At 42.2% G+C, this 27,704-nt stretch overlaps 1 protein-coding gene across 1 annotated transcript; it reads right to left on the reverse strand.

Moving 5' to 3' along the window:
• On the reverse strand, positions 1-27,704 carry LOC148106539 (uncharacterized). The gene is made up of 6 exons (XM_087843673.1): positions 22,516-27,704; positions 19,707-19,923; positions 11,601-11,737; positions 10,400-11,149; positions 1,346-1,508; positions 1-339 (listed from the first exon to the last, which is right to left on the reverse strand). The coding sequence occupies exons 1-6, from the start codon at positions 27,333-27,335 to the stop codon at positions 1-3; spliced, it is 6,426 nt and encodes a 2,141-aa protein (XP_087699799.1). The 5' UTR covers positions 27,336-27,704.

Raw genomic sequence — 27,704 nt, forward strand, 5'->3', positions numbered from 1 at the left:
CTAGAAGTGAAAACAGCCTGTCCATCCTCTCCCTGCTCTCCTCTCCTCAGCCTCTCTTTGCTGCCTCATGTCCTCTCTGAGGTCTAGCAGCTCGTCATTCCTATCTCTTTTCCTCTTGCTCCCTGTTGTGCGTGACTGAATCACTTCCTCATCGCTGTTGTTTTGGTCACCCACTGCTGTGCTTGGCCCTGGAGTGTTCTCAGGGAGAGAGGACATTAGGACAGGAGGCCTAATAGAAGGCATCTGTCCTATCACCTCATCCATGAAGGCAAACCAGGGCCAAGTAGCAGCAGTGGGCTTCCCACTGACTCCCTTTCCTGAGCCTGGATACTTGCAATCCTAAAGGCAGAGGAAATCAAAAATTACAATAGACAAATCATTTTTATCATTAACCCTGTTTCCCCTGGGTCTTTTCCCGTGTTGTAGTTGTGGGTCTTATTTTGAAAGAAATATTTACACGTTACCATCACGACCGGGGCGTATTAAGGGACAGAGACGAGGATGTTACTCTACCCGCGACACCTTAAAGGCTGCTCCTCCATAAACCGGTCTGTGGCACGAAATGGTAAATGGACTGGTTCTTATATAGCACTTTTCTACTCTTCTGAGCACTCAAAGCGCTTTACACAACTTGTGCATTCACCCATTCATACCCATTTGCACAAGCACATTTTTCTAGGTGCTTTCTACGTAACATTCACACACACACTCATACATGCATCAAAGAGCAATTTAGGGTTAGTATCTTTCCCAAGGATATTTGGCATGCAAAATAGGGGAAGCCAATTTCACCATAAAGATTACAGGTTTTTTTTCTATTGGTTTGGTGCAGTTTTCACAAGCAATTGGTACATTTCCAAAACTCTTAGTACTTATATCACAACAGATCATCAAAAGTGCACCTTTTTCAAACATTTCAGCATATTTTCATTTGTGTTAGTACAATACACATAATGACAAAATATCCTTAACACTACACAAAATAAGTGTTTCATCTAAATAAATGTTTTGTTCACAGTTACTGCCTTTTATAATGTTATCACTATAAAATTTCTGATTTGCATCTCTTATTAGTCAGTTTAATACATTTGTCTGTCACTTCATTCAACTTGATCTTAATGTTTAATCAATGAATCATGCATTATGTCCATGGATTTCCAACTTGACTGATGGTTGTCTGGTCATTTGTAAGTAACACATTGCTGCAAGAGCTTTCAATCTAGAAATACTGATTGCTAATTGTTTCCCCCTGATGATCACAATTAGTTACCATATAAGTAGAACTGCGTTTGAGACTTTGCACTGTTCAAATATGGAGCAGGATAGACTCGTAGGGAGAGGAAACCTTCATCGGAGAGGTGGTGGTGCTCTTCGACAGAGTGGTGGTCTTCAGAGAAATGTAGGCAGAAGACAACGCACCATAATCTCTAATGAAGTCCGGGCCATCATTGTTGACCATGTGGTTAACAGAGGCTTTACCATGGCTGAGGCTGCCAGGTTGGTACAGCCTAATTTACAAAGGTCAACTGTCAGCTCTATCATCAGAACTTTTCGCCAAGAAAACCGGTATGTCTGCTATAGCAACTTCACTTCTAAAATATAGTACTCTATTGTATAGATGAACAATATGTAATTGTCAGTTTACAGTAATGTAATTTGTAATACTTCAATATTGACAGTATATGATTGTCCTAAGAATTAACAGGAGACAACCTGGTGGTGGTAGCCCACGTGTTTTGACTGACCAGCAGGAGTTGGCTGTGGTGGAAATGGTCAGGGCAAGGAATGACATACGGCTGTCTGAGATCAAACAGGCTATTGAGAACAGCAATGACACCTTTGCCAATGTGCCATCAATTAGCCTTCCAACGATTGCCCGGCTTTTGAAGAAGCACCAGGTTTTAATGAAACAAATTTACTTGGTTCCTTTTGAGAGGAACAATGTCCGGGTGAATCAACCTCGTTCAGAATATATTCAGGTACAACACTAAACTGGCATGCAATTACTGTGACAGTCCTGACAACTATTAGTTGTAAAAAAAACTAACTAAATTATCATTTTAGAGGGTGATGGAGCTGGACGCTGCTGTGAATCATCACAAGTATATTTTTGTTGATGAGGCCAGTTTCAATCTGGCAAAAACTAGACGCAGAGGACGTAACCTTATTGGACAAAGGGCTACCATCCAAGTCCCTGGACAACGTGGGGGAAACATCTCAATGTGTGCAGCTATATCTGAAGATGGTGTGGTAGGCTGTAGACCAGTTCTAGGGTCATATAACACTGAACACCTGATAGTTTATTTAAATGAACTGGAGCAGGCCTGTCAGGGAGAAGACATCGTCTATGTTGTTGTGTGGGACAATGTCAGCTTCCACCATGCACAGCTGGTTCAGCAATGGTTTCAAATACATCCTCGCTTCATGACCCTCTATCTTCCACCATATTCCCCTTTCCTCAACCCAATTGAGGAATTCTTCTCTACATGGAGGTGGAAGGTGTATGATCGCCATCGCCATGAGCATGTCTCCCTTCTTCAAGCCATGTGTGAAGCATGTGGTGATATAACTGCTGAGCAATGTCAAGCCTGGATTCTTCATGCCAGGAGATTTTTCCCACGGTGCCTAAACAACGAAGACATCCACTGTGATGTTGATAAAAATTGATGGCCCAATGTTAATGACCAGCGTGATTAATTGTGTAAAAGTGATAGGAATAAAATAAAATAAAAATATATTTTGCTTATGTAAATGACTTTTTTTTTCTCCCTTTTTCATGTGTGTGTGTGTATGTATGTATGTGTATGTATATGTATATGTATGCGTGTGTGTGTGTATATATATATATATACACATATATGTCTGAGCATAACTGTAATCAGAATCAGAATTTATTTGTCACATGCAGGTTGCCCCGCAGTAAAATGAGTCCCCCCCCCCCCCCCCCCCCCGACCTTACACACGTAACACAGACATTACATGGGGGTTACAAGTCGGAGATCGACAGAGTTACGGAAAAAGACACTGAAATGTGCACACAATGGGAAGGTACAAGAGGAAAAAAGAGACCTCTACTCATGCTGTGCTTCCATGGTAGGACAGCACGAGAACAGGAAACAAAAAAACTCCTCTGCACAAAAAAAGCACATGAATGTTCACAGCACAACATTGTGAAGACATAACACCCCACAGGGTTGGGTAGGGGATGAGGAGTAATCCCAGGCAACACAGCAGCCATCCTGCAACTGCGCCGACTCGCCACCGCGGGCCCAGACCTGCCTCGTGTTCCCAGGAGGCAACAAGCATCGAAGGCGTTGGAAAGGGAAGGGGAGATGAGTGAGTGCTTATCAGTATAAGTGTGTGTGTGTGCGTGTCCATAGTTCAGCTGAGACAGTGTCCTTCGCCCTATCAGGCTAAGTAAACAGTCCTCCAGCCAATCCAGGTGGCCTTGCATGGGATGGGAAGAACAGTCATCACACAGTTGTTATCAGGGAGTGTTTGTCCGGCTTCAGCCTTGGGCCTGCAGCTGGCGCCGTGGTGGTGTCTGCATTTTGATCCCGAATTTGTTGATTTTCTTTTCATATGAGTAGCTCACGAGAATTTTCAAAGCTGATCTTTAACACTCTGATGCTGGTCTCTCGATCTCCCGTTGGAGAGCCGCGAGCCTCCCCATGATGGTATCAAACTTCTGATCCGTGGTGTTGTCATTCTTTTGATTCTGAGACCTCACAACTGCAGTGATCCATTCTGTGATGTGATCCAACTTTCGCTCAAGGGTCTCATTTTGAGCAGGGCCCTCTCTGATGTATCCCACCATACGCTCAATGGTGTTGTTTTGAGCCTTCACAGCAGCTGTAAGCGTCTCCAAGGTGTTAACCATGCTGCGTTCGTTGTGGGAGGTCGCGCCTCGTCCCGTCGCTTCGATTCCAGCGGGCAGCCTTGGGGGGGTTTGAACAGCCGGTTCCGCTCTCTCAATTCTCCGATAAGTCAGGGCCATGCCAGCTCCGATCAGCAAGAACCCTGTTATCATGGTTCCGAATAGGTAGATATCTTCAGCGTCCTCAATCGACAGTCCCGCCAGGCACATGACCCTCCAGTTCTGCCACCCGTCCATCGTGTATCCGGCAGGGAAAGACCCTCCAGGGCACTCGAGCTCTCCCGAGCCCAGACTTCTCGTTGAGAAAAGGGTGTCAATAGCATTCAGAGACCAGTTGATCAAATCCATAATTCTCTTTTAGGTTTTAGAGAACGACAGTGAGAGACTGTTCCAGGGAAAGTAATGCACATGAGACAGACAAAGACACAGAGGCTAAGCAGGGAAGATAAGGGTAAGGAGGAGAGGAGAAAAGTGTGACCGCCTTCGCTGAGAGCCAAACGAGAAAAAAATAATTGCTGTGTAAAGTTTTACAGTTCAGTTACACTCATTCATCACCTAGGACAATTTGAAACGCTTACCTTGTATTATTTGCTCCTGAATGAAATGATTGGTAAAAGTACTATGTTGAGAAAATATCTTACTGTTTTGTTTGGGTGATTAAAGCAAATGTTCTCAAAATATATCACAATGATCATGTGTTCTGAAAAAATGATTAAGTGGAATGAAAATATGTGCAAATACAATGAAATCATGACATCAGATTTGGAAGAATGACCAGTGGTGTTAGAAATGTGATCAAATGTGAGTTTTGTACTGGGAGATTTGAAAATGCACACTTTGGTTATGGAAATAGTACCAGACCTATTAAAAAAAAACTGTAATTTTAAAAAAAATCAAAATTAGCTGTATGTAAGCGGCAATACATGACAAACTGCGGGACCCATCATACAAGCTAGTTTAGGGTTATTTGAATTGAAAAAAAAATGCAGATGCCCAAAGCTTAACAACACAGCCGCTATGACAATTTAACTTTTGTACAAGCAGATTTTCATATACTTACATTTGGAGGTGTTTTCCTCTCACACTTCGACCACCATCGTTATCAGAAAAATCTCCGGTTTGGCCCGCAATGAATCCTGGGATATGGTAGGACACAAGGAATACATCGGACCCATCCTTAAAATTAGGTGAAAAGTAAGTTTTGTTTTGTTTTTCATATACAAAATATCCTTCTGAGAACCAGCCCATTCATTTATGTTGTCTGTAATGGAATCCTTTTTGGTCTATATCTTTTGAGTTATTTGTGCTATCTTACTAAGTCCTGATGAACTAGATAGAGGACATCCTGGGCTTTCCACTGATATCTCATATGTTTGGGTGGCCTCTTTTAGCTCCAAATAGGCAGGAAATCATTGAAAATGTTCAATGGGAAGATTCTTTTTGCGTCGGTTTGCAGGAGGATACTGCCAGCAGAATTCACTCACCATCCAAAACACTGACCTCAGGTGTTCCAGTCACTTAAATGACCATATATGTATTAAATCAGCACCTAGGCATGCAGACTGCTTCTATAAATATCTGTGAAAGATTGGCTCGCTCTCAGGAGTTCAGTGAATTCCAGCTTGGTGCTGTGACAGGCAGTGTTGGGGAGTAACGGAATACATGTACCAGCATTATGTATTTAAAATACAAAATATGAGTAACTGTATTCAGTTACAGTTACCATTTAAAAAGGTGATAATCAGAATACAGTTTGTTGCGGGCTCCTCTCCTAAACTTTCCCCAAACAAATGCAGCTGTAGTCAGCAAGGGTTCAGCGTGTATAGTTTATTCTGCCAGTCTCCCAGGTGCACAAAAGATTATTTACAAAGAAAATAAACAACTGACTTAATTCACAACAAAACAAAAACCTATATAAAAACCGCAAGAGCCTGAGCCAACCTACATGTTACCCTCACTGTAACATCTCACAGAATGCCCAGGTAGGCCCTGACATCCTCCTTTCATATCCCCTTGCCCCTTCCACTAGGCATAATAGTCCTCCCTCTATCATTTCTTTCCCCAAAACACTCTTTTCCCCTCAGCTTATTTCCAGCTGTATATCTACAATATATATACATACATTTATGGCCACTTTCAGGCAGCCTACAGTGTTTCATAAAAAGAAAAAACACAAACAAAAAGTAATGCAGTTCACGTGACCCTCCAGGCGCTGTCACCCCTTTCCCGTTTATCCACCCTGTCAACTAAAAGACAGGCAGCCCCAGAAACCCAACGTGACAAGTCTAATGGTGGGTGTGCGTGTATACACCCTGGTCAGCTGTCTGCGGCCATAACTCCGTCACATCATTCGTCACATAGTTACTTTGTAGACCGTGCTGCAGGGAGAATGTGTGGGACTGCGCCTCCCATTATGTGTGTGGGAGTGTGAGGGAGGGAAAAAAGGGAGAGTCGAAAAGTACAAACTGTCACCGACCAGAAATGGGAGATGGAAGCATGTAAATATAATAATAACCACTGCAGCCAAACAGAGAGCCTGACGAGCCCAGTTAAGCTATTAAGACTTGACTGTACACTGTGTTCGTGTTTTCCTCTGAAACAATAAGTTCCGTTGGAGCAGCCTTTCAGAGCTTCTCTCTGTCTCTCGCTAGCAAAGTCGGCCTAGACAGTAAAGCTACTTCCCGCTACGAGTCCCACACAGCAGTGGAGACGTGTTCTCTGGAATGACCAATCACACTTCTCCATCTGGCAATCACACTTTCTACCTTCACATGTGCAGTACAGACTGAGAGCAGAGAGCAGAGCCCAGGTCACCAAACAGGCTAGGACCGCCCCTGCCTGTGTACATGTCCCATGTTTAGTCAGTCTTGTCTTCAGAGTACTGACAGGGACTAGAAAGAGAGAGCATATTTCTCCCATTTTGGCTTCCCTTCATTGGCTTCCTGTTAAATACAGAATTGAATTCAAAATCCTGCTCCTCACATTCAAGGTCTTAAATAATCAGGCCCCATCTTATCTTAATGACCTTGTAGTACCATATCACCCTATTAGAGCACTTCGCTCCCGCTCTGCAGGCCTACTTGTTGTTCCTAGAGTATTTAAAAGTAGAATGGGAGGCAGAGCCTTCAGTTTTCAGGCCCCTCTTCTGTGGAACCAGCTTCCAGTTTGGATTCGGGAGACAGACACTATCTCTACTTTTAAGATTAGGCTTAAAACTTTCCTTTTTGCTAAAGCATATAGTTAGGGCTGGACCAGGTGACCCTGAATCCTCCCTTAGTTATGCTGCAATAGATGTAGGCTGCCGGGGGATTCCCATGATGCATTGAGTTTTTCCTTTCCAGTCACCCTTCTCGCTCAGTATGTATTAACAGACCTCTCTGTATTGAATCATATCTGTTATTAACCTCTGTCTCTCTTCCACAGCATGTCTTTTATCCTGTCTTCCTTCTCTCACCCCAACCGGTCGCAGCAGATGGCCGCCCCTCCCTGAGCCTGGTTCTGCCGGAGGTTTCTTCCTGTTAAAAGGGAGTTTTTCCTTCCCACTGTTGCCAAAGTGCTTCCTCATAGGGGGTCATATGATTGTTGGGTTTTTCTCTGTATCTATGAAGCGCCTTGAGGCGACTTTTGTTGTGATTTGGCGCTATATAAATAAAATTGAATTGAATTGAATTGAATTGAGGAAGACAGAGTGATGTGGGACACAGGTAAACTGGGACATAAAGTAAAAGTACACATTTTATAACAACAACACTGAATCAATCTACTGAGCAAAGAAACCCTGTATTAACATTCAAACTGCCTTAGTAAGTTAATGAAGGACAGTCCTCGTAATCAGAGTGCATCATTACAAACAGATAATATATCAATAACATCTGATCAATCCCTCTCCGTGAATCACTACCTTATTGTGGTGGAGGGGTTTGTGTGTCCCAGGGATCCCATGAGCTATGTTGTCTGGGGGTTTTTGCCCCCTGGTAGGGTCTCTCATGGCAAATTGGTCCTGGGTGAGGGACCAGACAAAGAGCGATTCAGAAGACCCTTATGACAAGAACATCGAGGGAACAGTTTACCCTGCCTGGGATAGGGTTACCGGGGCCCCGCCCTGGAGCCAGGCCCGGGGAGGGTGCCCGAGGGCGAGCGTCTGGTGGCCGGGCCTTAGTCCATGGGGCCCGGCCGGGCACAGCCTGAAAAGGGGACATGGGCCCATCCTCCCGCAGGTCCACCACCCACAGGAGGCGCCATAGGGGTCGGGTGCATTGTGTGCTGGGCAGCAGCCAGGAGCGGAGGCCCTGGCAGACTGATCCCCGGCTGCCAAGACAGGCAATCGGGACATGGAGATCGACAGACGGATTGGTGCTGCGGCTGCAGTGATGCGGACGCTGCACCGGTCCGTCGTGGTGAAGAGGGAGCTGCGTGTAAAAGCGAAGCTCTCAATTTACCAGTCGATCTACGTCCTCACCTATGGCCACGAGCTGTGGGTAGTGACCGAAAGAACGAGATCGCCGATACAAGCGGCGGAAATGGGCTTCCTCCGAAGGGTGGCTGGCCTTTCCCTTAGCGATAGGGTGAGATGTTCAGCCATCTGAGAGGGGCTCAGAGTAGAGCCGCTGCTCCTCCACATCGAAAGGAGACAGCTGAGATGGTTTGGGCATCTGACAAGGATGCCTCCTGTGCACCTCCCGAGTGAGGTGTTCCGGGCATGTCCCACCAGGAGGAGGCCCCGGGGCAGACCCAGGACACGCTGGAGAGATTATATCTCTCGGCTGGTCTGGAAACACCTTGGTGTTCCCCCGGATAAGCTGGAGGAGGTGGCTAAGGAGAGGGAGGTCGGGGCTTCTCTGCTTCGGCTGCTGCCCCCGCGACCCGGCCCTGGATAAAGCGGATGAAGATGGATGGATGGATAGATGGATGGATGGATGGATGGATGGATGGACATCTGATCAATCATAAACAGCTGGATATCAGCACTGAGCTGAGATGAACAAGTATTAAAGCCAGCTGCTAAATTTAGACCTTGTCATGTTTTCATTTAAAGACAGACTGTTCGTTCTAACAGAGTGAACATAACATCTTATTGCAATAATAAAGTGATGTAACACAGACAGAGGGCAGCATTAGTAAACCGACTGATGATGAAGTCAAATATAGACTGTAATACACGTCTGATTACAAACTTCAGTTTAAGTGGATCATGTTTCTGATGGCTGGTTCAAATGTGCAGTTTGAGACTGCTGTATTTCTTCGATTAGTTTATTGAGGATTTCTTCACATAACAATGTGTCCATTTGATTTGGTAGTGTTTTCTTGTATGTCAGCCATTGAGAAAGCTTGCTTTTTTCATCCTTGGTGATGAATTTGCCGTAATATTCCACCAACAGCTCGTCTCCAATGTGATGGTATTTCATAGTATCTTCCACTGACATTGGTGGCGTTTCCTCTCTGTTGTTGTCCATTTTTAAGTGGGGAAACCTTTCTGTTTGAAAACAATCCCACAGAAAACAGAAGAGAGAATAATGATCAGATGAAGTTTTGCTCATTAAGGAGAGAAAACGTTGTTTCCCTGCTGACACACAGTAACTGTAACAGGACTGGTGGTGCAGAGTCTTTAATCAGATTAGCTGCTTTTAAAGGCTCTCTGTGTTTATAGGGACAGCACAGAGCTCATCCATTATGGATGTGCAGGTGGTCCTCTCTGTATGTGGTGCTGGAGGTGGTGGTGCATGTGTGGACGTGTACCTGATTATTTATCTGCTTTCTTAACATGGTGTCCCTCACAAACAAGTGCCCTTCATATGTTCATGTGAGAAACGTTCCCACAGCTGTTATTGACACCACACCTGACTAATGTTACAGTTTACAGATATAATATACACATGATTCAGATAAAACTAGTTTAAAGAATCATATTCAAACATGTTGGTCTCTATAGATAATTTCCCTCGTGGTAACTATCATGATCTGTGTGTCATACAAAGCATGATGTCACCGGTCGGTCGGTCAGTGCTAATAGACTTGTATCAATATATGTTAGCTAACTAGTGACAGAACTAAGTGAAAACAAGGACTGTAAATATACCTGTACTTGATCTTTCATTTTTAAAACAGGAGAATCCAGCTGTTTTCCATACCTATGTCTTTTCCTGTAGTAATATTACCTGGTATGTGTATATACTTGCTGTATCCTTTTTGCTTGTGTTGTGCTGCTTATTTGTATAGTCTAATATTTCAGTCCTCAGTTCCTGTGGATTCTGGGCCCAGTCTTTACCTTCCACACATGGTTTCATGCTATCACAGATAGATATATAACTTCCATAGAAAAAAATAACTTACCTTTGATTTTATTTTTGATGTATTTTGATACCTCTGGATTTGCCACCATCAGTGACCATTTTATCAGTTTTTCTCCATCACCAAATAGAAGGGCACGTTGAAGGATTGCGCTTTGAGAAAGAACAGAAGAAAGGGAGCTATGCAGAGAAAACATCATATTTGAGTTCAGCTTGAACAAAAAACACCTCTTACCTGATAGCTTGAGCACATCGATACCTGCCATAAGTGAGGCCTTCACCGTGATGTGATTTAAGGACAATTCTGGATGGCAATATGTCTTCACGTTCACCAATCAGATCATAGAGAGTCTGCTCCCTCGCCATCTTCTCCTGAGACTTCATGTAATATTCTTTCATTATCTTGATTTGTGTTTTCTTCTGACTCTTCTTGAGAGAAGACTTCTCAATACTCTGCTTTTTCATCTCAAAAAGCTTCCTTGATTTCTCTTCCTGAGTCTTCTTCTGTTTCTCCTTCATCTCCTTCTTGTTGATCGCATCTTCAAGTTTCTCCAGTGCTGTTATCTCAGTAGTTGTAAGTCTCATTTTTTCAAGGATCATCTTTTCATATTCATTCTTTTTAATGCAAAGTTTAATGGCTCCACCCCCCCACCCCAGTTCACTGCTGTTCTCGTTTTCTTCAGCGTCTTCCTGTCTCAATGTGTCAATCATCTCTTTAAAGATTTCACAATCGGCTTCCGTTACATCTTGACCATTAGTAATTTTCTCAGTGGTATTCTTTAAACTCGCCTCAACTGCCTTTTTAAGGTTATCATCTTTGTGATCATGGTGCCACTTTGCCAGTTTGTAGAAAGGATTTTCAAGTGCATTTTTAAAGACACATTTAGGAGGGATATGGTCTGCTTCCACTTCCACTTTATCCCTTCTTTCTTCCACTTCCACTTCATCCCTTCCTTTTTTCGCTTCTTTCCTTATGCGTGTTAACCTTGTTCAGAAAAGAAACACAATAAAGAGAAGGTTGCATTCATGTCAGGACTAAATATCATGTCGCATTTTGTCCATTTATTTCATAACCAATACAGAACCACCAGTCATGATAGCTAACATTGTGCTAGAAGCAGGTTACACCCTGAACATAGAGCAAATCTTACTTAGAGACACAGACAAGCTGGAGGGAAGCCACACAGGAGCAGGGACAATTTATCATTCAGGCTGCCAGCAGTGCTTAGCACTCCACCAGTGTGACAATCACAACAGCAAATTATCATCTGTGTGTATATTTTAGCATTTATTTGCACTTTTAAAATACATTAATTAATACATTAAATGCTTTGCTTAAAAATACTTACACATTATATTCTCCAGCCAGACCAAGACTGTATTGCTTAACTCTTTGATCTAGATTCGTCCACTGTGTAGCCAAAAATGAATTTTGCCATTGTTCAATAATTTTATCTTTTTGTTCTTTGTTTACTCCTCCACAGATATAATATATTCCAGGGGATGTACATGTTTCTTCAAATTCTTTCTGCAACTTCAAAACTTCCACGTATCTCGGTAAGTTTTGTTGAATCTGAGTAGAGATCAGAGCGTAGAGGAGATGAGTTACCTCAGCAGCAAAACTATTCATGCGTAAGCATTTCATTCTGTGTGTGCACAGTGCAAACTATGTGAGTGTGCATAGAAATGATGCACTGAAGACATGTGATCTCTGTACAGTCCTCTGATACCTAGAAAGGGTTCTGTACTGAGGTTTTAAGTGTCAGACTTGGGTGTGACCCAGCATTTTAGTATTAAGGCGAGAACAAAAAGATGGGTCAGCCATGACGGCATGGGTGATGAAGCAACATGGTCAGCTGATATGGAAGAGAAAGTGGTGGTACCAATCTTATACAGTGTCATGCAGATAATTAAGAAGGGGGAGAGATGAAAGACAGTACTGTGTTTTTTCAAAGAAGTTTGAAATGTTGAGGCCAAACAAATGAAAGTCCATTGTGACTTTTAATGTTCTGCACCACTGCAATTTTTCCAGCTTTTGATATGAAGGCAGTAGTGAGCTAATTATTAGGGCCCGAGCACTGAGAGTGCGAAGGCCTCTGTTTCTTATTATTTTTCATTGAAATTAATTGCCTTTTTGAGGGCTTTAACATGCTCAAAAACTCATGAAATTTTGCACACATGTCAGGTCTGGTGAAAATTTTTGTATTTTAATGGTTTTACATATGAGCACTGGGAAATGGCTCTAGAGCGCCACCTATGAGTTGTTAAATGCAGCCCTACGACCACATCGTTTGAGCTACATGTATGAAATCGGGCACACATGTGTATCATGCCAAGATGAACAAAAAAGTCAGTGGGCCCATTGATGCAAACCCAACAGGAAGTCTGCAATTTAGAAGTGAAGGTGACATTTTGGCTCTAATTTTGCCATTTTCATGCCTCGAACTTTTTTGAACTCCTCCTTGGGATTCATCTTTGGTCAGTGTCAACTACACACCTGGGCCATGTTAAAATGCGGAGCTTTTGAGTTTTAGCGATACGGTGAGGCGGTGGCGCCACGGCGAATTTCGATGACTCGCCATGACAATCTTATTGCTTCTCATTCTGTCATACATTTTCCGATCTGGACCAAAGAGCACACATATGATAAGGCTCAACTCCTGAATATATTTCAACTGCCATATTTGACATCAGGGAGAGCGCCACCTAGTGGGAACAGGAAATGTCACGTTTTACACTTTGGGGTACAGTATTGTGAACGGTGACATCTGCAACTTCAAATTTCTCCAGGAAAGCCTTAAGGAGTTGGTCTTGGGTTTCCATGAAAACTGTGAGTTTTTGCAAAAGGGTGTGACCCCAGCAGCATGGCGAACATTGATGTCTCACCATGAGGAAACAAATTGGTATAACTCGAAGAAATCCACTCTGATCAGTACGAGACTTTACAGGCGTGATGTCAAACCTCCTCTGAACAGATTGATATGCCCATTGTCAGGAATACGCAGAGCGCCACCTAGTGGGAACAGGAAATGTCATGTCTTTCACTTTGATATACTGAATTTCACAGGTTCGTCAGGTCCACCTCAAAAGGGGTAAATATTAACATCAGTCCCTCATGATGCTTCAGTGAGAAAATTGTGAGTTTAAACTGAACGGCGCACCGTGGTGGCAAGGCGGTTCACCATGAAAGATAAAGTGGCTTTTGAGGGGCTTGGAAAGTTTAAAAAGTCTTGAAATTTGGCACACACCTCCAATGTGATGAAGGCTTTCTTTTTATGTGATCAATTTCATGGAATATTGCAAAATGGCTCCACAGCGCCCCCTACAAAATTTCAAAACATCAGCCCCTGCTCTGTGTTTCATCTATAGTTCTGAAACCCGGTAAGCTTATGTACGATATCAAGATGTACAAAAAAGTCTCCTGGAGCAATATCCCAAATCCAACAGGAAGTGAGCCATTTTAAAATTAATGTGTAATTTTGGCGACATTTTCCCCTCTTTTCAGGTCTTGTACTTTGACAAACTCCTCCAAGGTATTTCATCAGATTGAATCGATCTCCAGATTAGTGAATCAAAAGACCTTTGTGATGTTAAATTGTAAAACTTTTTACGTTCAAGGAAACGGGGTGGTCGTGGCAGCACGTGGAGTTTCAAACACTTGCCAAAAAGCAGTAACTCAAAAACACGATGTCCAATCTCTCCGAAAATTCACAGGCATGAGTGGAGAGTGAAGCTCTGAAATATTTGATATGCTATTTGTCAGTAATGGTTAGAGCTCCACCTAGTGGGACGACTACAATCATCATTGAACAAGATGAAAATTTAGTTTGTGGTTTTCATGGCAGCTGGGTGTGCAGGTCTTTCCTGCTCATTGGCAGATTTTCTTCATCAAACCCTGAGTTACTTCTTGTTTCCTTTCTCCTACTGATCACAAAATTAGACACGGTGTGCTCTTTACTTATTTATCTAGATTTTCATTCATTTTTAAATAATGTACATGAGCTCTTAAAGTAAAGCAGATTCTTGCTTTGCCCTTCACCTTCTCTACACCATTCTTGCTTGCAGAGGAGAAACAACGGCACGCTTTGCAGTGAAACATCTACTCTAAACTTCAGTAGTGTTCCTGTCAGACACCAATCAGGAACTGCACAGGACAGCAGGTGACTGATGTATAAATTATTCAGCTGTAGCTCATAATATTTGGATTTGTACTGGGATCAGTAATTCCCTTCTTGTACATATGTCTGTGAAGGTTCTCAGTCATCCAGGTCATCGTAGTTCTTTCCAAGCTCCTTAGACCCTTCTTGTACAGTTTTCCCTGTGATCAGCTGCACTGAGATTCTCAGTCATCCAGGTCATGGTGATCTTAAGAGCCTGAAAAAGGTTGACTTCAGTAAGGGGCTCCGCATTGCCTGTGTTTTCCTTCTTGTAGTCAATGATGTAGCGCAGACCATTTCATAGTCGCCTGGTGTCAAAGCTGTGGAACTGGACTCCAAACTGGACTCCACTTCGTCCCTGTAGTCCTTTCTGGCATTTTTAATGGCATTTCAGAGGTCATACCTGGATGTTTTATATGCTTCAGCATCCCCTGAGTGAAAGGCAGAGGTCCACACCTTGAGCTTAGGACGAATGTCTTTATTTACCAAGGGTTTCTGATTTGTGTTCCACAGTTCCACGGTGTTCCACAGTTTTTAAATTGTGTTGATAGGCCATGTAAAACCAAAGTCATGATAAACAATATATACGTATATATATATATATATATATATATATATATATATAATATAGTTTTGTCATGTTTACTGTCTAAGGACAGCGCTAGCAAGCACTCTCTGCTTATGACCAAAAAAACCCAAAACAAAACAAAAAACAGAAGTTTTAGGAGTGACGGAGAGAGAGAGAGAGAGAGAGAGAGAGAGAGAGAGAGAGAGAGAGAAAGAAAAACAGCAGAAAAAGAGAGAGAGCGAGTTTTGAGATGTGAGAGATTTGTAACGTTTAGCGTTGTTGTAGTGTGTAGTTAATGTGTCGTCTTGTGTAGTTAGTGTGTAGTGTTGTGGGTAGTTTTGTGTTGTGTGTCAGAACAATGAGGCGACTGCTGAGTGATACACCTGCTGCTGTCAGACCTGCAGGTATCAGGCTGTGATGTTCTCCTTTATAGTGGACAGAAATATTTGGAATGGCATCTTATTGGATGCAGAACACCTGATTGTAATGTAAATAGTTTGGAATGGTTATTAAAAAAGGGGCAAAAGGTAAATAGCTGCAAATAACTTTGTTGTTTGCAAAACTTGTGCATAGGATTTTAAAATTGACAATTTATATTTGCATTTAAAGTTATAAAATATGATTCATTTAACATGTTTGTGGTTGTTACAGTAAAAAATACAACTTCTACTCTACTCGGATTTTGTTTTTTTCTGATTTTAGATCAATTGTGTTAATACAGTATGTCAAAATGAAAACATAACTATAAATTCAGACACGTGAGGTTGTGCTGAAAAGGATGATACCAAACAAGGCAAATAAACAGTTTTTAAAGGTGAAATGTGGAGGGAAAATCAAAAGTAGTTAAAAATGGCCAATTATACCCTGGACCCCAGAGGGTTAAACCTTTTTTTTAAAAGTAACGCAATAGTTACTTTTCAAGTAATTAATTACTTTTAGAATCTTGTAACTCAGTTACTAACTCAGTTACTTTTTTGAAGAAGTAACTAGTAACTATAACTAATTACTTTTTCAAAGTAACTTGCCCAACACTGTTCAATGCATAAATTAAACAAATATGTAAGACTAAAATGAGAAATATCCTGTCTCAGAGTGACGCTGAAAAACTAGTTCATGCATTTATTACTTCCAGGCTGGACTACTGTAATTCATTGTTATTATGTCCTAAAAACTCCCTGAAAAGCCTTCAGTTAATCCAAAATGCTGCAGCAAGAGTACTGACAGGGACTATAAATGTATTTTGCCAGAAACGCCAGAATCTGAGGTTAAAGCTCACAACAACCACCAAACAGTAAATGAGAGCAGGTACACGGACTCCAGACAGAGCGCCAACGTAAACACAGAGCGGACCCAATGCATCAGAATCAGCTTTGTCTTTGTTGGCTTTCTCACCCAAAGGCATGTAAACGGACACGCCGTTGGGGATGAAAGCTGACAGCTCACTGATTCTGATGCGCCGGGTCCGCTCTGTGTTTACGTCTTTTTTGCCCTAGATTCTGAGCTGCAGGTTTTGTCCAACCAAAATTCACAGAACCAGCAGCAAAAGAAGATCCAAACTACACTTCACATTTGATAAATGTCATAATTAATTCCCTCTTACTTTTGCTGTTTTGTTTTGTTTCCACAATGATAAAAATCAAACTTCATGCATAGCTCTCTCTCTCTCAGTGTACTTCAAGAACAGTTTCCCATCTAAAATCTGTTTTCTGCATTATTCATTCGCTTATTACCCACCAGTCTATCGTTGTTTACAGCTGTTGGCTGCTGTCTTTTTTTCTTTTTTTTTCACTTAAATGACGTCGGACAAGAAAGCCTAATTTCTTTTGTTCAATACTGAAGAAATTTAAGTTTATCTGCTATAAAAAGCCAGGCCAGGAAAATCTCTACATGTTTTTCTGTTTTTATTCTCAGTTACTTTGACACAAAGGCATCTCCTGTGATGCTTACACACCACACAGAAAACATGAAAAGAACGATTGATAACATTTTTGTTAAGGCCTGATCTGTCAGAAACTCATAGCCAGTGCTCTGACATGGAGCCATCAACCTCTGAATGCTGAAAAAGCACAGTGTATCTAGAAAACACATTATATGCTGCAATAAATGCCCAAGTGTCCCCTCTCCCCACTGCCTTTCAGCATCAGACAGCAGCAAACAGGTCGTCAGAGGAGGCCGATGTGATGATTAAGTTTAACATTTTCTACAATATTGCCAAAAAGTGCCAAAGCACAAGCACCTTTTCAGTAACTTATCTTTCTTGTAGAAATGTGCTCAAAATAACGAACTTTGTGTTGGTAAGATTGTTAGTTGATCATTTACAAATGAATATTGTCTGTATGGACAGCAATTTTCCCTCCAAAAAAGTGCACATGTAAAACTGCAGTGTTAAGTGATGTGGTTGAAAAACTTGGGTGCGCCTAACTTTTGTGCTGGTGCGCCTGACCTTTTTAGGCACACCAGTGCAACCATGGCAAAAAGTTAGTCTAGAGCCCTGTTATAGTACCATATTACCCGATTAGAGCACTTCACTCTCGCACTGCAGGCCTACTTGTTGTTCCTAGAGTATTTAAAAGTAGAATGGGAGGCAGAGCCTTCAGTTTTCAGGCCCCTCTTCTGTGGAACCAGCTTCCAGTTTGGATTCGGGAGACAGACACTATCTCTACTTTCAAGATTAGGCTTAAAACTTTCCTTTTTGCTAAAGCATATAGTTAGGGCTGGACCAGGTGACCCTGAATCTTCCCTTAGTTATGCTGCAATAGACGTAGGCTGCCGAGGATTCCCGTGATGCATTGAGTTTTTCCTCTCCAGTCACCTTTCTCACTCACTATGTGTTAATAGACCTCTCTGCATTGAATCATACTTGTTATTAATCTCTGGCTCTTTTCCACAGCATGTCTTTATCCTGTCTTCCTTCTCTCACCCGAACCAATCACAGCAGATGGCCCCGCCCCTCCCTGAACCTGGTTCTGCCGGAGGTTTCTTCCTGTTAAAAAGGAGTTTTTTCTTCCCACTGTCGCCAAAGTGCTTGCTCATATGGGGTCATATGAATGTTGGGTTTTTCTCTGTATCTATTATTGTAGGGTCTACCTTACAATATAATGTGGGGCAAAAAAGTATTTAGTCAGCCACCGATTGTGCAAGTTCCCCCACTTAAAATGATGACAGAGGTCAGTAATTTGCACCAGAGGTACACTTCAACTGTGAGAGACAGAATGTGAAAAAAAAATCCATGAATTCACATGGTAGGATTTGTAAAGAATTTATTTGTAAATCAGGGTGGAAAATAAGTATTTGGTCACCTCAAACAAGGAAAATCCCTGGCTCACACAGACCTGTAACGTCTTCTGTAAGAAGCTTTTCTGTCCCCCACTCGTTACCTGTATGAATGGCACCTGTTTGACCTCATCATCTGTATAAAAGACACCTGTCCACAGCCTCAACCAGTCAGACTCCAAACTCCGCCATGGCCAAGACCAAAGAGCTTTCGAAGGACACCAGGAAAAGAATTGTAGACCTGCACCAGACTGGGAAGAGTGAATCGACAATAGGCAAGCAGCTTCGTGTGAAAAAATCAACTGTGGGAGCAATCATCAGAAAATGGAAGACATACAAGACCACTGATAATCTCCCTCGATCTGGGGCTCCACGCAAGATCTCATCCCGTGGGGTCAAAATGATCATGAGAACGGTGAGCAAAGATCCCAGAACCACACGGGGGGACCTGGTGAATGACCTGCAGAGAGCTGGGACCAAAGTAACAAAGGTCACCATCAGTAACACACTACAACGGCAGGGAATCAAATCCCGCAGTGCCAGACGTGTTCCGCTGCTGAAGCCAGTGCATGTCCAGGCCCGTCTGAAGTTTGCCAGAGAGCACATGGATGATACAGCAGAGGATTGGGAGAATGTCATGTGGTCAGATGAAACCAAAGTAGAACTTTTTGGTATAAACTCAACTCGTCGTGTTTGGAGGAAGAAGAATACTGAGTTGCATCCCAAGAACACCATACCTACTGTGAAGCATGGGGGTGGAAACATCATGCTATGGGGCTGTTTTTCTGCCAAGGGGACAGGACGACTGATCCGTGTTAAGGACAGAATGAATGGGGCCAAGTATCGTGAGATTTTGAGCCAAAACCTCCTTCCATCAGTGAGAACTTTGAAGATGAAATGAGGCTGGGTCTTCCAACATGACAATGATCCAAAACACACCGCCCGGGCAACAAAGGAGTGGCTCCGTAAGAAGCATTTGAAAGTCCTGGAGTGGCCTAGCCAGTCTCCAGACCTCAACCCCATAGAAAATCTGTGGCGGGAGTTGAAAGTCCGTGTTGCTCGGCGGCAGCCCCAAAACATCACTGCTCTTGAGAAGATCTGCATGGAGGAATGGGCCAAAATACCAGCTACTGTGTGTGCAAACCTGGTAAAGACCTATAGTAAATGTTTGACCTCTGTTATTGCCAACAAAGGTTATGTTACAAAGTATTGAGTTGTATTTTTGTTATTGACCAAATACTTATTTTCCACCCTGATTTACGAATAAATTCTTTACAAATCCTACCATGTGAATTCATGGATTTTTTTTTCACATTCTGTCTCTCACAGTTGAAGTGTACCTCTGGTGCAAATTACTGACCTCTGTCATCATTTTAGGTGGGGGAACTTGCACAATCGGTGGCTGACTAAATACTTTTTTGCCCCACTGTAAAGCACCTTGAGTCGACCGTTGTTGTGATTTGGTGCTGTATAAATAAATTGAAATTTAATTTATGGATAACACTGATATCACTGAATGTGTCAACTTAAGATCAAATACTTACAGTATGTTTGATTTCATTCCGGAGGAGAACCGCCTCATTTCTCATATCAACTTGGTTTTTCCTGGTTGCCTGGACAACAGCATGATAGAGGCAATTCTGACTCTCTGAATTTACAGGGATCACAGTCCCATCTGGTCTCAGGATTTCAAAATGACCACTGCATTGGCTCTGATCACCCCAGATCCCCTCAGACATCTCTGAGAAGGATCCCTCTTTCCTGTTTAAATGAAAAGATTTGGTTAAAGGATTAAATCAAGCAATTAAACATTCAAAAGAAAAAATTTACCTGCAATTCACAGTAAACTATTCTCCAGGCTATTCTAACCTACAACAGCAGTTTATTAGTGAAAAAAATTACATCTTTGTGCTACATACAACAGTGTGCAATATTTCAAAGTACAATACTGCTAGGAGCTAACAACTTAAACATTTGACATTTCACTTTTAAACTTTTGAAAATTGGTGATACACAACAAAGGTCAGTTATGTAGAAAATGTATCTTTTTGGTGGTACTTCATTTAAAAAAAAGGGAAAGAACAGGAAAAGGTACAAACATAACACTTAAAGAAGTCCATACTAGCTACAAAGTCTACATGCTTTGAGTGTGTGGGGATTATCACTAATGGCACTGCCCTATTCTATTAAGTCTAGAAGTAGAAATTTATAATGTAAAGAAAGAGGAAAAGATCCCAGACCTCTAATTGTAGAAACGAAACAGCCACTTTATAAACACATGCACAACACTGAAGAGCCACGTCCATGGGACAAGACTCTGCTGTCCATCTGAATCTAAAGGACAAATGTCACTCTTTGAAGATGCCAATGTTCACATTTGGACAGAGAAGACAGATGGGTTGAATGAGGAGTGAAAGAAACCATCTATGTCCACATTGAACTGCCATCTTTGAACAGAAGTTATGGTTTATGACACCAACTGGCGGCCATCTATAATCCATTTTTGAGATCCCTTCCCAGACGCCTTAATGCCCACTCACACCCTGGGCCATCTGACCTCAGGAAATCACATGACAGGGTGGTGCTAGGTTTCACAATGAGCTCACCCGAAGCCCTGGCTGACTGTGACCTACACCCGTTTTCACACCTTGACTCGTGTGATTAGGTAGAAGATCATTAGGGAAAGACTCAGGAAACTGAGCTTAAATCTGGGACTCTCCACCATTTGATCCTAGAACTGAAGAACCTTCTCAGATGAGAGGTGAAACATCTTCAAGCAACTTAAAGAAGTCCAGACGCTTTTCTTTCCAAGCTCCTTAGACTCTATGGTACCATCCTATTCTGCTTCTGGTAATCAGGTGTTTGGTATATCAAAGCTGGAAGTCGCTATAGTGTTCTGCCAGATTGACATTAGATCATATCTGTTACCTGCTGCTTGCATCTATCTGTATTAAAACAGTCTCTCATTGCCTTTCCTAGTTTCCTGCTCTGTGCTCTCACGGAAAAATTGCTGTTGTGGAAACACACTCATTTGTTGATCTTGGTTTGGCTTTTTGACATGTTATGAGAAATTTCTATGCTTTATGTCAGAACAAGATCCAGAGGATGATTTAAAACATGAGTGATGTAGTCACCTGACTTTGCTTCACCTCACTCTTGTCAGGGTTCATTTATGGAGTTTCTTGCCTTCTTAATGGAGTTGGGACTATGAGTTGTGTTGTGCAGAAGTCAGGTTGGTACACAGGTGTTAGAATTCATATTATGGAAGAACCAATCAACTAAGTAAAGAGAAACCACAGTCCATCAGTACTTTAAGAAACAAAGGTCAGTCAGTCCAGAAAACTGCTAAAACTTTGAATGTGTCCCCAAGTGTAGTTGCATGAACCATCAAGACTACAATGAAACTGTGTTACATGAGAACGCCCCAGGAATGAAAGACCAAGTGTCACTTCTGCTGCTGAGAATAAATTCATCCGAGTCACCAGCCCAAGAAATCACAAGTTAACAGCTCCTCAGATTTGAGCCCAGATAAATGCCACACAGAGTTCCAGTAGCAGACACATCTCCACATCAACTGTTCAGAGGAGACTGTGTGAATCAGACCTTTATGGCCAAATGGCTGCTAAGAAACCATGACTAAGGAAAAGCAACAAGCAGAAGAGATTTGTTTGGGCCAAGAAACACAAGGAATGGACATTAGACCAGTGGAAATCTGTGCTTTGGTCTGATTAGTCCAAATCTGAGATGTTTGGTTCCACCCGCGGTGTCTTTTTGTGACACAGAAAAGGTGAACGATGGTCTCTACATGCATGGTTCCCACTTTGAAGCGTGGAGGAGAAGGTGCAATGGTGTGGTGCCTTCATGAGGTGACGACCTCATGAAGCTCATCCAGAGAATGTCAACAGTGAGCAAAGCCTGAATCAATGCACATGGGGGCTATAATGAAGAATCTAAAACATGTTTTAAGGTAATTCAGAGTTTTTTTATTTACTACATAATTCCATATGTATTCATTCATAGTTTTGATGCCTTCAGTGAGAATCTACAATGTAAATATTCATGAAAAAAACCTTCAATGAGAAGGCTTGTCCAAACCTTTGACTGGTAGTGAACATGAATGTTAAAGTAACCCTCTATAAGAAATTTATGTGAACTGAGCATTAAATTGCACATTGATTTTAAGGTCTATGCGAATATAACATCTCTCTTTGTTACAATTGAAATTAGCGAAGTGCAAACTTATTCAACAGAGGGTATATCTTCTTGTTACATATTATAAGTCAGCATCTGATGATTTTAGAATAAAACATATAGAACTTATATGACTTCAAATAAGTAATGTCTGTCACTCACTCTGTTGGATTGTTTGGCTCCTTCTTCAGTTGGAGGACTATATCACCTGCTGAGTCCTCCTTCCCTGGAAAATAGTCTTCTGAAAGCTTGTTCCCATCTTTGTCCACCGTAACCAGTTTGATGCCTTTGCCTTCCAGAGCATCACTTTGTGTGAGGACATGAATGTCCAAAGCTGTAGCAGGGTGGTTAACACTAAATCTTTTTTCTATGTAAGACTCCAAGTCTCTCTTCTCAGACTGTGACAACATCTCATGTGGACTTTGGATGGCCTTTTTCATGTGATGCTTATAAAGCTGGTTTTCACAGAAACTCTGGGCGTCGACACTGCTGAGAATGTGCCTAACAGCACGTTCAATAGCATGGTTTATTTTACTCATGCACATTTTGTTCATGATGGATGTCATATGTCTGGAACAGGCCTCAACATAAGAGTTTGAAGCACTTTCTGCAATTATGGTGATAAGTTCATCTTTAAAGCATTTCACATCAAACAGACTGCATCTTCCACAGTGGTCATTCCTTACTTGGAGTAGTTTTTCCATGCTTTGCAAAAGCTGAGGAACGAATGTGTTATTAATAACCTTCTCGGTGGGTATTGAATCCAGTGTTTGTACATTAAACATAACATTTTCAGCTGATTGTTCCTTTGGATCTAACCATTTAAGGTCCCCTGTTTTTTGTGTTGCAGCACCACACACTTCTAAAAGTATATTAAGAACCTTAAGAATCATGGTACAATTCATTATCAGGGCAGGAATGACTTCTCTTGTTATCAGATTCACTGACTGAAGCATTTGTTCCTCACACCCTCTGTCAATTATGAATTCACTGAAACAATTGTCCAGGGCAGTGTTTAATATTCCTGAACAAATGAAGCTTGTGAGAACTTCATCCTGCTCACAGTTGTCTTTTATCAGTGAAAACACTTTTTTCTCAAAGACTTCCCTCAGAACCTTTTGGAAAAAAGCATCAGTTACCTTCTCAACAGTATAAGTCAGATCACTGACACATCTTTGCTTCCCCAGTTCCTGAACTGCATACTTTCCCACCTTCAGAAAACACTGTTTTACTGTACGGACAGATGTAGTCTTTGCTCCTTCTGTGCCACTACGCACTGCACTTCTAGCTTTCTTTAGTCTGCTGAATCCACCAGAGATCAGAGACAACCCAATGCTGACGGCTTTGGAGACTGCCCATTCAGCCCAGTCAAAGCCTCCTTCTATCATCCCTTTGATCCCTTCAATCATGTCAGATACCCCCTCACAAGTCAGCCCAAGTCCAAACTGACTGGCACCACCACATGACAGAGCACGGACAAGAACACCTGCTGCTACTTGAAGGACACCAAGAACAAAACAAGCAATGGCATCATAGAAGAACTCAGGCTTCTTTTTAACCTCAAAGACTGTGCTAAGGCCATTTTCAATGAGCATCATCAGCTCATTGGTGGTGATTAAATCTTTATCTTTGGAAAGATGGTACACACTAGAATCCTCTACTTCTGTATCACCTTCACTGCCATCCACCTGTCTCACAGTTTTCAGGGCACTTTCAATGTATCCTTTCCAAGATTTGAAGATATTCATTCTGGCTTGCATTTGGATCTGGAGGTTGCTGTTTGTGTGGTGTAGAACAAAGGCACTCGTCACTGAAAAATTACAAAACATCATTGTATTTGTTGATTCTGAGAGATAGACATCCACTGCAGTCTTCGCTTCCTCCAATAATTTCTTTGCCTCAGCTATGTAGTCTCCTTTTCTGAGGTTGAGTGTGATGTAAGCTTGATTATAAAGTGCCACAGCACTGAAGAAATGATCACATTCTGCAGCTTTCTGCCAGTAAGTCTTTGCTCCAAAGTCAAATTTAGTTTTGTTCATGCAGTGCAGGTCAGTTCTGCTTGTTGCCTGTTTGATGTGATCATAGAAACTACAGCTGGTCCCCTGCAGGGGGAAGTCACCAGTCTTCTTCAAGTCTTTGGTGAGGTCTTCTCTCAGCTTGCTGATATCATCATGTCTGCTGATGTGCTCTTCATAAAGGACGAGCCACAAAGCCCACGATTCTTTCAAAGCATTCAGTGCAGTCTGATAGTCAAACTTGTTCTGATGGACCTTAAAATATTCAGGAATATCCTTCAGCTTCATCTTGGACAGGGCACTCATTTCTTCCACTGTGTAATTCTTGTCAAAGTCACACAAAAATTCACAATATGTGGAGAAAAGAGCTTCTTTAATTTCCAAGTCACACTTATATTTCTCCATGCTGTCTAAATGTTTGAGTTCATACTCCTCTCTGAGCCGTCTCATGGTTTCGATTGAATGGCCTTGGTACGCTGGTGCAAGATGGCCCAGGTTGAGAACCATCTGGACCATCACTGGGTTTCCTTTCCGGGCGGTACGCCCAAAGACCTGTTGCTCCACACTGTGACTTCTAGGAAAGTATTTGAGGAGCACAAAGAGACCTCCACACTTGTTTACCTCCTGCTGAACATTAATGTCTGTACCTCGGCCACCAAGGTTTGTAGCAATGATAATGTTTCCCTGGCTAAAGTTCTGTATCTCAATATTGTGCTTCTCACTGATTGTGTACATGGTGATGTGATTGGCTTGTCTTTCTGGAAAATCCATTTTTGTCTTCAGCTCATTTGCAGTGTTGACATCTTCACAAATGATCAGAACAACTTGCCCTCTGTCTGCGGCTCTCTGTGCAGTTTCACAGATTACCTGGATCCACTGAGTGTTGCCTCCACTCACCTGAACTGCTGGCAACTCAAAAAGCTTTTTATGGCGGTGAGGTGGAATGACATAGCTTGCTGTTTTGTAATGCCATTCTAGAAATACTTTCTCAGCTTCATCCCCCAGTGTCCCAGAAACACCAAAAATGCTTTTTCCACTGAGGTACCTTTTAAAGAAATGGACATTTGACATGTAATTTGTCATGTTGGACAGCTGTGAAAGGGCCAGCTGGTGCTTCATCTCCAGAAACTGTTGAAGGCCCTCACCCAATTGTTTGTTTTTCTCCAACATCCCACTAGCCTCAAAGTCCACAGGAATTATGGCATCATACTGATGACTGTCAGCATCACTGAAACCACTTGTGTCAGCGTCAGGTGCTTTCTCAATCATGTACTCTCTCCCCGGAGTCATTCTGATGGCTTTTAAGGCATTCTTGGCAAAAACTGGTAACTGATTCTCAATGTATGTTTTCAAAAAAGAAGGGATCACGATAAATCCCTCACATTCATCCAATGACTTCACAGAACACTGGTCAGAATACTTAATTATGGATTTTAATTTGTCCACTGCTCCTTGAATAAGGATTTCACAGGCACAGCCGTTCTCCTGGAGATGCAGGCTGACATCAGGGTCTCTATGAGAGCTTTCCTTCCTGTAAAGTTTGGCTTTGTTGTCCATTAATGACTTACAATCTACAGACACACTGTTTTTTATTTTTGTTTGAAGTTGTCTCAGCAGCTCACACTGTTCTTCTGGTCCAATGTTGGCCATGATGTTCTCTATGACTGTCCACCTGGCATCCTTTAACCTGTCTGTCTCTGTTTGTGTCTGATCCTCTGCTTTATTTAATTCATCCACATCCTCCTGTGAATAAAACCCCAGATAGGCACCAAGCATCACTATGCCAGCAGCTAAAACATATTCTGATTCTGAGCCAACCACAGCTTGCATTAGAGCCTTGTGGAAATGCTGGATCCTGGTTCCCCACCTGATCTCCTTCATTTCAAAGATTTCTATTGGCCAGCAGGCAGACATCATGGCCCAGATACCTGCCAGGACTTGCGCCATGTGTCTTAGATTATGGGCTTGCTCTGACTGCACTCCACAGTCTTGTGTCATATAGTCCACCTCATCTGCTACCACACACTCAAACCCCCTCAGACCTTGAGTAGTCTTCTTCTCAAACTCTTGCCTCAGTATATCTGCTGCAAAGGTACCAACTGTGCCATAAACAACCTGCTGACTGTATACATCCTCAAGCAGCTTGTCATGGTCTTTAAAAGAGCAGTTATTGATGTATGTTAGAGGCACTGTGGATGATGTAATACCAAACATATCATATACTATTTTCCACTCACCCTGGTCACAACTTGCTAACAAAGAAGACTTTGTCACAATGTTCACCTTTATTCCTCGTGTGGCCTGTATTGTAGCAAACATGGCTAAAATACATGTCTTGCCCTCTCTGGTGCCGATTTCCAACAGACTACCTTTTTTATCCCTAGACTGTGGCGGCAGGAGTAGCAGCAGTGATGCCAGCTGACTGAGTCTTGGGAAGTAACCCTGAACTTGTTCACCACTTTGAATGGTAAAGGCGATGCATTCCTTTACAGCTCTGGATACGATGATCAGGACTTTCTTCAGAGCATCAATCTCAGGATTGTTAAAATCAAGAGAAGTTATTATCTTTTTACAATCTTCAATCTTCTTCACCTTAATGGGCTTACTTACATATTTGGGTAGCTCTTCTTCAATATACATCAGGACTTTTCGTAGAAGTGAGAGGATATGCTCTGGATAGTTTTTGTCTTCCATTTCAGCCAAAAGTGTATCAGCATCTTTGTCTTGCTCAGCTCTGTCCACACAATGTTGGATGTAGTTTAAAGGATTTTTCTTCTTCAGGGCAGAGAGAGCATCATCACAGCTCAGCCTGTAGGCGCATGCTTTGTGGAGGATTTTTGTGACTGTTTCCTGATCCACTCTCGAGGTCTGTCTAACGAAAAGCTTGATTTCTTTTGGTGTGCAGTTGCTGTTGAAGACTATGATACAAAGAACCTCCTTACAAGATCGGGGAAGGTTTGAGCACATATCCAGAACATTTGCTAACACCTGTCTGGCCAGTGTTGGATTTTTAGCTTGTAGCTGTTCCTGCAAATTGAAGAGGAACTCAGTCTTCCTGTCTTGTCCAGTCGTGAGGAAACATTTAATATCAAAGTCACCATCTAAGGTCAACTTTACCACTGACTTCAGAATGTTGAACCACTCAGTCAGAGACAGGTGCACATATCAAGTAGCCTGATCCAAAGCCCATTGTAATGAAGTGGGGATGTGGTGCTCTTTAAAATATTGTAATGTCAGCTCATTTTGGAAAGTTTTCATCCTGTTTTTCAGTTTGATCTTCACATTTGGATCCTCTTTGATGTCATACTTTGCTAATAGTTCTTTAAGCTTGTCATT

Source organism: Neolamprologus brichardi, chromosome 1 (genome assembly GCF_056152115.1).
Source record: "Neolamprologus brichardi isolate AB-2024 chromosome 1, ASM5615211v1, whole genome shotgun sequence".
Classification (NCBI taxonomy): Eukaryota; Metazoa; Chordata; class Actinopteri; order Cichliformes; family Cichlidae; genus Neolamprologus; species Neolamprologus brichardi.

Excerpts from the sequence above, each read along its gene's own strand:
- LOC148106539 (XM_087843673.1), bottom strand. The coding sequence starts at position 27,335 with ATGTGCTCAAACCTTCCCCGATCTTGTAAGGAGGTTCTTTGTATCATA. Across the intron at positions 11,738-19,706 it reads GGAATGAAATCAAACATACT|ATTCAACAAAACTTACCGAG; the intron begins GTAAGTATTTGA and ends ATCTCTACTCAG. Across the intron at positions 1,509-10,399 it reads CGATGTGCTCAAGCTATCAG|GCTGTACCAACCTGGCAGCC; the intron begins GTAAGAGGTGTT and ends TTTGTAAATTAG.